The sequence below is a fragment of the Podarcis gaigeae genome, assembly GCF_964106915.1.
Source record: "Podarcis gaigeae genome assembly, chromosome: 4".
Classification (NCBI taxonomy): domain Eukaryota; kingdom Metazoa; phylum Chordata; class Lepidosauria; order Squamata; family Lacertidae; genus Podarcis; species Podarcis gaigeae.
The window spans coordinates 46,678,813-46,690,714 of record NC_139677.1 but is presented as its reverse complement, the minus strand read 5'-3'; the positions used below and the strand labels follow the sequence as shown (position 1 = coordinate 46,690,714).

General features: G+C 40.6%; 1 protein-coding gene across 13 annotated transcripts in view; it reads right to left on the bottom strand.

The window, feature by feature from the left end:
• The window catches only part of GK (glycerol kinase), a 40,656-nt gene that overhangs the window by 2,734 nt on the left and 26,020 nt on the right, over positions 1-11,902 (bottom strand). For 4 of the 13 annotated variants that reach the window (XM_083734422.1, XM_083734412.1, XM_083734419.1 and 1 more), the window contains 4 exons: positions 11,359-11,479; positions 9,508-9,651; positions 9,093-9,173; positions 6,161-6,293 (listed from right to left, as the gene is read on the bottom strand). In XM_083734422.1, the coding sequence (XP_083590548.1) occupies positions 6,190-6,293; positions 9,093-9,173; positions 9,508-9,651; positions 11,359-11,479 (450 nt within the window). In that variant the 3' untranslated portion in view covers positions 6,161-6,189. Of the gene's footprint in view, positions 1-1,606; positions 1,694-6,160; positions 6,294-9,092; positions 9,174-9,507; positions 9,652-11,358; positions 11,480-11,902 lie in introns of those variants that run through there. The other 9 variants (XM_083734423.1, XM_083734417.1, XM_083734420.1 and 6 more) reach the window with 3 other exon arrangements.

Below are 11,902 nucleotides of genomic sequence, written 5' to 3'. Positions count from 1 at the left end.
TAGAAAACATATTGTCAGGTGTTTAATACTTCTTGCTGAAAAAAAATTGCAATGTTTATGATTACTTTTTGAGGAGAGGTTTAGCTAAAGGCAGTTCTCTCTTTCTCTTTTTTGGGGGTGTGTGTAGAGAAAGAAGAGGAAAGTCTTCATATGGGTATCACCTCTGTAGAGAGAGGCAAACACAATACAAAGAACAATTAGGGCTTAGTCCAGTCTCTGTCAAATCTTTTGGAACATAGCCTCAAGATTTGATTGTAGTAAAGAATACAAAAGATGGGTCTGATATTCAGAGGCAAAAATCCAGTGGCAACTTCTCCTGCACAAGTCTCATTGAAATGATTAAGTTAAGCTATAGTAGGTAAATTCTGGATAGGAAGCCCATTCATGCCCCACAAGTCAGCTAAAGGTGAACTGATAAAGGTATTAATATTCTGCAAATGTTTTTCTCTATATCATTGGAAGAACACTGCACATATCTACCACAAACCTACAAACCGCTGGTCGACTCTAAAGTGAATTACGGCTTCATAATATAAATTGCAATGGGCTCACTGTCTTGAAAAAATAAGACACCATCCATAGAATTTAGATTGTGCACTGAAACATACTGCACTAGTCCCATGCAGATGACACTCACCTGTCAGATCTACTGCAAGTACACAATCCATGAAATTCCCTCTGCTATTAGTAACATACTAAGGCATGTACACAAGCACAATTAACTTTATTCTCTACAGCATGGTACAGCCACTGTAGTGCCCTCCAGATTTTGTTGAACTTTAACTCCCATCAGCCCCAGCCATAAAGGTCAGACATCAGGGATTATGTGAATTGTAATCCATCAACATCTGGAAGGCACAATGTTGGCTATTCCTGCATGCTACATCACTCTAAAAAGGACTAGTACTTGGAGTGGTTTTGCTGCATGCGTATACTTTTTCCAGTAGTGATCTAGACTAATTAGCCCACCAAATATTCCCCACAAGCTGCAAATGAAATGGAAGTTTATATCAAAATATTGAACCACCATGATCTTTTCAAATGTGAGACCCTAATCTTATGACTAAGTTAGATCATCAATATAATTTGTTTGAGGGAAATTTAAAAATCAACTAGCCAACCAACCAACAAAATTGCACACTCTTTTAGGAGACAAAATCTTTAACAGTGTGCTTGAAATATCAGCAGGTCAGCTTTGTAGAGTTGAATTGGAACAACAGCCTGTTTGGCTCACCCTAAGCATTTATTTGCTGGCCCAGAAAGTTCTAAAGATTTGCTCGTAATATCTGCAAACGCTGATTTCTTAAAATAAATTATGTAGCTTTTGAGCTTTCAAAGGATAACTCGAATGCATAATTTTGTTGTAATAAGTAGAAAATCAGAACCTATAATCATGCTAAAAAAATAATCATGGCAGTGTGGCTGACAGCAGAAGTCCTACAGAAAATATTGGTTCCAGAGAATCTTAAATCAATGTCTTGAGAAGCTGTAGCTATTTGTGCCACTGTTTATTCAACACAGAACAAGAATACTGAAAACAAAAGGAAAACAAACTAGCAGTGATAACCTTGTAAAAATAAGCTAGTTCAAATAATAATAAACTAACCTGAGATGTACTTTGCTCCGATTAACATTAACAGGCTATTCATTATAAAAAAGCCCAAAGGCAGACTACAGAAGATACTAGTTTCACCTGATGTCATCCAGTAGGAGAGGTTCCAGTCAAGCAAATCAAAAGAGAGATACATGTAAATTGCAAGATTTAGGAATCACATAAATAAATAAAAATTACAAGAAAGCAGCAACATCTGCAAAATGCTACAGATAGTTTTAACACACTGTAATAATTAGGGCTGAGCCAAGCCTTTCTGCTAAGATATATTCCAACTTTGTATCCAGTGTCAATATTCAATATGATTTAGGCAAAGCCAATCAAATATTAATAAAGCAGACAATACAGAACTCCAAAACAAAGCTGATGTTAAGTATTTAAAAGATTCTTCTAGAGAGAATGCATGGGTGATGGAGGGGCACGTGCATGTGTGTCTCTGCCCACATATATATTCATAAACACACACATGCTAACGTGCAATTTAAGAGCTATAGACACAGGCCTGCATATGCAAGTCTCTCTTCAAAAGAGGAAGATTGCATGAACAAAGCCTAATGAATGTGCAGCGTCCCTTGGGTACCCCCTTCAAAGAATCTGTTCGCTCCATCATCATGCATACTACAACCTCAGTAAGCGGAATATGTATCTACCACTACCCAGACTGCAATCAAAAGCACAAAATAGCAGTATTTACCGGTATTTCACCCAATGATCCCTTACAGATGTGCTAAAACCACTGGCTTACAATATAGTGTTATCTAATCTAGACTGTTTTATACATGGATACTAGGCAACAATAAGGTCAAGAAGCAACTTGACTAGTTGAGCAGCATACATGCTGGGATAGCTCAGTCAGTAGAGCATTGGATTCCTAATCTCAAGGTCGTGGGTTCGAACCCCATGTTGGGTGAAAAAATTCTGCATGGCAGGGGGTTGGACTAGATGACCCTCATGCTCCATTCTAATGCTACAATTCTTTGTTTCTATGATTAAAGCTGCCTTCAGGAACAAAAACTTGCATCTAGTTCAATGGTTCTCAAGCATTTACATTCTAACCCACCTCACACCAATTTTGCTGATTAAGCAACAAGCTTTTCCTCTCTATATCAAAGATACCCTACTCAGCAGTGTGTCGCAACACACTCAAAATGCCACCCCTGACCTATTCAAACATTCTTGGACACAGCATGGAATACACAGCATGTATTCCATTATAGTCTTCTTGGTAAGTTATCAAAAGACTCAAGTAATAGCCTTCAAAACAATGAAGAGCTCGCCCAAAGTGCTCTGCAACCTCTTCCCTTGGTTTGTACACAAAGAAAGCACCTAAGGTTTAGATCAGGGGTAGTCAACCTTTTTATACCTACCACCCACTAATGCATCTTTCTTGATGGTAAAACTTCCTTACCGCCCACCAGTGCTGCAGTAGCTCAATTTTTTCAGCACAAGTAGAAAGGAGGGTTGTTGTTTTTTTAAAGTACTTAAATTTATCTTTTTATTTCTACTTTATGCATGTTTATAATGTTTTTAACTTTATGAAGTTCAATGTGAAAACAATAAAGTAAATTGAAATTACTTTTCTTTTATTTTATAAGATAACAAAACGTAACTTGCCAAAACATGAACCACTCTAAACACTATGCTTCTGCCTGTCCCAGTTTTCTCTCCTCCTCTATTTTTTCAATTTTTTTCTATTTTTCTCCCTTTTTTCTATTTTTTTCTTCCTTTCCCTTTTCATCTCCTTTTTTACTCTTTTCTTTTACCTTCCGTATGGCAATGCCCAGAAGTAAGGCTGAGTTAGTTAGCACACTTATTATTATTAGTCAACAACAATTATATCCTTCCCCTGCCTATAACTTTTCCTTTCCTTCTTTCTCCTATTTTACAAGTACTCTGCTCCGCTTCTGCCTGTCCCTGCCATCGTGCATCAGCTCCCACTCCTCCCCTTCTGTTGCAAACATATTATAACATCGCCCCACCAATCGCTCTCCTGCATTTAGATTATTCCCTTTTTTGGCGTATGTCACCACTTGGCAGAGCCAGTTACTTTCTTGATTACCTTATATCAAGCATGGCCAAACTTGGCTCTCCAGCTGTTTTGGGACTACAACTCCCATCATCCCTAGCTAACAGGACCAGCGGACAGGGATGATGGGAATTGTAGTCCCAAAACTGATGGAGGGCCGGAGTTTGGCCATGCCTGCCTTATACCAGGCCATACAAGATGGATACATTGACAGACCAAGCAAGGTGGATACATTCACAGGCAGAGCCACTGGATATTTTCTACTGCAGCCTATGCCTATGGATGTACCCACTTGGTGCCTCAGAAACATAAGCAAGACACAAATAGGGGGGGGGGGGGATTTCAAACTTGGCTACCACACTTCCTCTTCCCGCGTACTACACTCGCTTGCGCTTTCATGTGCGTTTGTGCACTTGTGCCCGCCCACACTTACTGCTAACCACCGAGTGCAAGAGAGATGAACAGAACGTTCATCTCTCTCAATGGAAGGATACAGCTTGTGCTGTAGAATCCCCTACCACCCACCTGGAATCCTGAAACGCCCACTAGTGAGCAGTAGGGACCAGTGGACAACCCATGGTTTAGATCAGGGGTCGGCAAGGCTTACCTTGCCTGGGCAGGTTCACTGCCATGGAGCCCCCTCCGTGGGTCAGATCGTGCCCCCACGTTTTCTGGCATCTGCGTAGACACGATTTCCGGCATCTGTGCCTGAGCAGACACAATTTCCAGTGCCACAGAAGCGAGTCCCCGCGCCGCGCTGGTTTAGCGCAGTGTGCAGGGACTTGCCGGACGCGGGTGGCGCTGTGGGTAAAAGCCTCAGCGCCTAGGGCTTGCCGATCGAAAGGTCGGCGGTTCGAATCCCCGCGGCGGGGTGCGCTCCCGTTGCTCGGTCCCAGCACCTGCCAACCTAGCAGTTCGAAAGCACCCCCGGGTGCAAGTAGATAAATAGGGACCGCTTACTAGCGGGAAGGTAAACGGCGTTTCTGTGTGCAGCTCTGGCTCGCCAGAGCAGCGATGTCACGCTGGCCACGTGACCCAGAAGTGTCTCCGGACAGCGCTGGCCCCTGGCCTCTTAAGTGAGATGGGCGCACAACCCCAGAGTCTGTCAAGACTGGCCCGTACGGGCAGGGGTACCTTTACCTTTACCTTGCAGCGACTTGCCAAGCAAACGGCTCGGGGGCCACTTGTGTCCCATGGGCCTTAGGTTGCCAACCCATGGTTTAGTTTATCAATGGTGCGTTTGATGCAGTTGCTCCAGGCCCTACAACACCCAGAGCTTCATACCTCTTTTAGACACACCTCTATCCACCTTGGTACCCACTCCACCTCTTACTTCACTGTAACCTTTGTGGCTGCATGACAGGTCACAGCAGCTCCACTGTGATCACAACGAATGCTTAGGGGGGCCATGTGTGAGAGTTAAAGAAACTACAGTATAAACAAAATAGTAGTAACCAGCAAGGCACTTTTTCTTGACCTTCATAAACTTCAGCTCTCACAGGAAAAAGAGAGGATATGGAAACAGATAGTTATGGGGAGGATTCCTGCTGGAGCTATGGGAGAAGGAAATTATTATCTTGAGGTGGGGGCACACCACAGAATGAGGAAGAGACTGGTCTTTTGTTGTTGCGAGGACTCACTCACCTAATACCATTCCAAAGTGTATGATGACTGCAGGGAGAGTTGTATAAATGTCTTCCCTAGATGAGGTGTGTGAGAGACACAGTATCTAAAGAGGGACTTTTATTTTTGTTTTTTTGGTGGGTATCTTTATTAAACTTCATAGTGTAGCCTTCACCACCTTGCCACATCAAATTACTTAAAAGTTTAAGCCTGCTTGGGACACAGACAACAAGAGAAACTAGGTGGCCTTTCCTTTGATTTTTATCTAGGAAAGGTTTATGTTTCCTATGATCGACCAAAACAGTGACAAGTCTCCCTATCCCCTCACAACAACCTTATGAGGTAGGCTGGGCTGATGGGCTGGGATACAGTGACTGGGCCCAAAGGTCACCAAGTGAGCTTTATGGCTGAGCAAGGATTTGAAACCAGACCTTCCCAATCAAACACTGCAATGACGATGCCTTTAGAATTACTTTGCAAAATAAGATAGCATGAGTTTGAAAGAAATGGGATCTCATAAAATGGCAGCCTTAGAGAAGACCTGAGTCGCTTGCTAGAACCTGAACAAAATACCAAAGCTCCATGAAGGACAAAAAGAGAAAAGTAAATATGTTCTTTGATAAAAATCAAGGTTTCATAATTCATTTTGACTAGGAAAAAAATAATATAATTACATAGCATTTTTTCTGAAACTTAAGCTATTAAAACAGATTAATTTTCAGACTTCTATCTAGATCTTTAAAGGTGACATTACTTCTGAGTACACATGTGCAGGATAGCACTATAAAACTAATTGACTATGATTTCACTGAAATACTAACTTTAGATATAGTTTCATGCTTTGCTTCTGGGCATTTCATTTGATTTAATTGTGAATAAAACACAACACCCTATAGAGCTGGTTTCTTCCTTGTTTTATTGTGCACATTCATGAGGAGAACCCTGATGCCCAAAACAGGAAACACAGATTTTGTTCTTCCTCAGTCTCAAATTCTTGTTCTATTGGTCTGGGTCTACGTTCATTGTGTGCTGCTATATTGATGGGATGAAAACATAAGACAGTGTCATTTTTCTAATCTCTGAATCAGCACAGAGGTTTCCATGTCTGCTAGCCATTGCTAAACTGCCTTTAAAGTGCACTGTCACTAAGGTGAGTTATAAATGCAGTATCTATGCAAGATAACTTAAGAGAATTAATATATACAGATACACACACACACACACACACACACACAAAATCAGAACACAGAAAGAGCCAGTGAAGATGAAAGCTTAAGAACAGTGTAAATGTCATTAGCATTGGATATCATTGGCTTGGTTCACACATACACACCATAGTTAATGTTCAAATACAGTAAAAACACCAAAGTCTCCGCTTTGTATTGGGGAGTCAAGAAACAAACTGGGCTACCACTCCAGGATTCTTTGGAGTGAAACAGACTATGAGCTTGTGTTCCTTCGTAATGAAAAACCAAGGGTTATGGTTTGTTGTGCTTTATGTAGAACAGCCAGGAGTGGGGATAGAAACAAAGCGGTGACCTTTAGCACCAGCATGCTGCCTATTCATGCTAAACTATAGTTAACTATTGCTAAATGCTTGATGTGAACCAAACCATTAAATACCAAGGCAAAAATAATAGTGTTCACCCTGGCACAGAACATCTAAGAAGGTGTGGTGGGCAAATATATACAGAGAGTGAATTCCATAGATAAGTGCAATCACAGAGAACACCGTCGCCAGAACACGGCCTCTGCCGCAGATCTAACCAGCACTGGCGATAGGTACCATTCCTTGTTCCATTTCTTCGGGGAGGGAACAACTAGAATAGAGACCTCACCTGTGTGCACAGTGAAGGAATAAATCTAGGCTCCTGCCCAGTTAAGAGTAGCACCAAATGATTATTTCCAACATTGGGGGAAAGGGTGTGTGTAAAAAGGTCAAGCTCACAGAGCTACTGCCCCCATATTATCTTGAATGCCACCACGTTTAGTAGAGCACACTTGAATGCAGCAGCTGTTTCTGTTGCAAGATGGAGCCACAGGCTGGATGTACAGGACAAATCAGAGGGAACATTGTCCAGTATTTCTCAAATCTTCTCTCTATTCTTGGGAATACTATACCCTCTCTCCTATTACTGTGTTGCCCTCAACTTTTACTGTTTAGTAAGAACATGGACCTTTAAAGTTGAGTTTCTTCTTTACATGCCTATTCTAATGAAGAAAGAACAACCAGAAAGTTTATTTACTTAACTAAAACTTCCCTCTGCAGCTGTTAAGGCTTTAAAGAAATAAAAAGCCATAGTATTCAGTAAGGGTCCAAGGACTCCTTCCACCCAGAAATCACGAAGTTTGAGAACCTTTGATCTAGTTTATGCAAATTCTTCCCGTTGGCTGAAGGAGCCAATATTTTATTATTTTCTTCAGATTTCATATTATAATGCATCTATAACAATCTAATGATAAAGAACAGAATTCTGTGCTTTATCATTGTATTTTGGGGGGAAAAGCTCAAATCAAATCATTACAGTTTAAGGCTATAATTCTAAGCATACCTACAAGGGGGAGGATCTAACTGAAAGAAATAGACTTGCATTCAAATTCGCATACTTAGGATCTCATTACAGGCCAGCTCTTTAGTGCTATTTTGTAAATGACAATGACCTGATTCTCACATCACATCACATTAAGCCATAGTTTAACAATTGGTTGTACCCAATGCTAGTCCAACTCAGAGAAGACCCATTGAAGTTAATAGGCATGGCTAACTTAGGCTCAATAATTTCACTAGGTCTACTCTTGAATTGAACTTAATTGGATACAAGCTTTGGTTTAATGTAAACAGAGTACTAACACATGCTGCTGAAAATTTCCTGTAGCACTCCTTCCCACCTACCCACTCCTTCAGCTGAGTCTGGACTCCAGAGTCTGGCTTGTTATATTGTCAGAATCTAGACTCATTGTTAGTTTCTCTTCAAGGATTGTTCTTGACTTACCACTGCCCATTCACCTTAAACCATAGTTTGTTTTGTTCTATGGATTAATGTAATGTGTGAATTGGGTCAATGAAATGCAGCCAAAGTTTAATATGTTCAACATGAGAGTTAGGATATATTATTCATGTGACTTCAATAGCAATCTATAAGTCTCAGAATCAGTAAATTTTGTTCAACACACACTTTTCTATTCTGGTTGTTATAAGCCAAATTATTTCAGTCAATGTGGGATTGCCAGTCCCTTCTTGCCTTTTGCTGACAAAAGGTAGATAGGACAGCTTCTCTTATTTAAAATCAATCCTACTGGATAGCATAGTATCCATAGATTGCTTGTACCCAATTTATTTACTATTCTCTACATGCGAGAATAAAGTCCCACAGAACCTCTATTTCACTGGTTTCAAATAATTTTTTTTAAAAAAGGATTGATGCAACTCTTATCTTTTTAGCATTTGTTCATATATAAACATGTTTCTGATTTGCTAAATGCATACATAATTATGCTTAGGAACCTTTAGACTGAGCTCCTGATGCTATATAAAATTATCATTAAAATGTTAACTCAGGCAGTCAAGAGGAAGCAGATAGCTATTATTTATATGTGCCATAGAGTTTTCTCTAGTTTCTATATACTTGGCTAAAACCTGTTACGGAAGTTACAACTGTTAAAAAAGCTGTGTACGTTCTTTGCTGCAGCCAGTTAAAAACTTTATCTTCAAACAAGATAGGTAAGAGCAGCCTCTGTTTACAAAAGCATTAATCACAAAAGGTGAATGACATTCTTCTAAAAAAAACGCAGCCTAACTTTCACAAGCTAGCAATAATTGTAATGGCTTACCGTCTACTTGTGGTTCTGTTGTTTCCCAGCCCATTGACTTCTGAACAGCTTTCTTCCACCTGGTATATCGATACTCGCTTTCTGAAACAGCAAGGAAATTTTTCATCCCAATTTCTAACCTCGCATACATATCCTGATGCAATGTTATCAAGTCATATGAGATCTGGACTGGTCTTATTAGTCACATCTAGATAAGAGTCTCCTGAACTCTTTATCAAGTGACAACAGCAGCCAAACAGAAGTGTAAAAAGAACCATACTTTTAGCCCAGAACACACCCACACTCACTCTACTGGTCTAATTATACCAATGGAACAAACTGCACTAGACCCTCTAAGTAATGTGAATTGGCCAAGGCCCAGCATGGGCTGATGAATGCCCAGATAATGGATAACGTATATTAGTTTCCTCCTTACCCTCAGGATTGATCTGTGGCTCAAAACGTTCACTGGTCACTGCCGTAAAGTCAGCAGGATTCAGACTCCAGACTCCCACTCCTTCTGCAGCTCCTGCTGCCATTGCTGCTCCCAGTGCAGTGGTTTCAGGCATGGATGGCTTTACTAACAAGCCAAAAATAATGAAGTAATCACATTTTAAGTGAAGTTAGAACACTAAGCAGCATGCTTGTTTTGTTTTCTCAGTTTTCATCTTTTGATCTACAAATGCCCATCCTTATTTCTAGTTCTTCTAACTGGCTTAATGCAGAAAAATAAATGAGAATCTGAGTTAAAACCATATATATATAGCTTATTAATTAAAAAAAATAGAGAGAGAACAGCACTGGTTCTTAAGAAACAAAGTAGAGGAAATTGGTAACAGCTGTAAAGATCTTAATATCCTGGATGTTATTGCAATTAATTAACCCCAGGGTTATTTTGCTTCCAGAGATTTTAATAAAAGATGAGTAAGGAGAAAGGGCAAGCTTGTGTCTTTTAAATATTATCTTCTTAAGTTTTAAATAGTGTGCGGGTCAAAGAATTCCCCCCCCAACACATGCCCAAATTTAGAGTAGTATTCAACCAAGTTTTACTCAAGAGTAAACCTGCTGAAAGTAACTGACCTCTCTTAGTGCTGTTCATTAATTTTAATGGGATTTTCTCTGACTAAAACTAAAGCTCATCCACACTTCCATTTGCCCTGCTGCTTCCCCCGTGAAAAATGCATGGTTTACAGATGAATCGGACCAAATAGCAATTGGGTTTTCTGTGGATTGCCGTTTGTTGTGATTCAGTGCTAAACACCATGTTTCCCCAGGGAAAGCTGTGGAGCAAACACAAAACTGTTCAGACCCATGCCTAGAAAGCATGAGACAAGCGAGAAACCTCTTGGACCAGTCAGTGCTTTCTAGGCAAAGGACAAGCAGAAAAGCATGGATGAGCCCTTAGTTGAAGGCCCCCTAGTGTCTGTTGCCTTGTATTACACACATCCAATTTAATGTTTACACCCAACTCATTAGAACTACCGGTATATAAAGGTCAACATATGCTGCTGGATTTTGAACTTTTACAGATGACCTCAAAAACAGAGTTGCATAGCGATATTTACTGAAACTGTCATGACACAAAGAGGACTTGGAAGACATACATAAAAAAGAACCCACATAAGCCAGCACACTATTGTGAATCTCTGTACATATATTGTTTGCAGGGGGAAACCCCATTCCATTAAAAAGCCCCTTTGCACGATTCATTTAACAGAGAGCTTGCTTCCTTTATCACAATTCTGTGTGTGTGGGAAGGCGGGTGAGGAGAGGAAATGGCCTTCCATAGCAACCGCTATAGCAGGAGGCAATGCTGTTACCATGAAAAACAAGGAGAGCAACCAGCCTCCTTCTCCTGAAGGAAATTTGACAGGATATGGCACACATATTTTAAAGGACATTCTTTCTGGGTAAGAACATTGTTCAAGTCATGGTTAAAGGACACATATGTGAAGGACTCGTTCTAACCGCATGGAGAGGAGCTGAAAGTAGTCATTCTCCACGGATCCAGAATAGCACAGGAAGATAAAATTAACTAGCAAAAACACGTATGCAGATGTAAGCTGCAGTTTTGTATTCAGAACGCCAACTTTCTATGACTCAGCCTACACAAGTAGTTCTGAGCATTCTGCTGCATCAGCTGCTCCAAGAAATACTTTCAATATAAATCTTTAATTGAAACCTTTCCAAGGGAGAGGAAGGCAAGTTATCTTGTCTATTCAAACCATCATACTTATTTGGCCTTGTAAGTAATAATACTAAAAGCACCAAGAGAATTATTGCTTACCTACTGGAATACAGAGAATGTCAGCTTGAAGCTGCATAAGGATCTTATTGTTGGTCATTCCTCCGTCGACTTGTAACTGTCTCAATGGTATCCCACAATCCTTATTCATTGCATCCAATATCTTAAAAGAGAACCATGTCAAACATTTCACACAAATCTCTTCAACAGGAAGAAAAACTCTTTGGGTTGTATCTAACGGCTCTGCAAGCAGAAGGCAGCTTGTGCAATGAATCTCTCTCTTTACTCTACCTGCCCCTGCACTCTGTGTCCTAAAAACCTTCTCCAGAGGGCCAGGGTCCCCCAATAGTGGAGGCTGTATCACAGAAGCCTGCAGTGGGTTGAAGGAATTGTTTGAAATCAGATTGTGTCCCAGATCCCTCAATTTCAAGTAACTCTCCCTCCAGCTGCAACATGTACCACACAGCCCCCACTATTCAAAGGGTTTGTGTGACTATCTGGAGAGGGTTTGGGAGGATACTGCAGGTAGAATAAATATAAGAAACAGCCCGGCTGCACAAACCTCTTTCTGCTTGGGCAATACTGT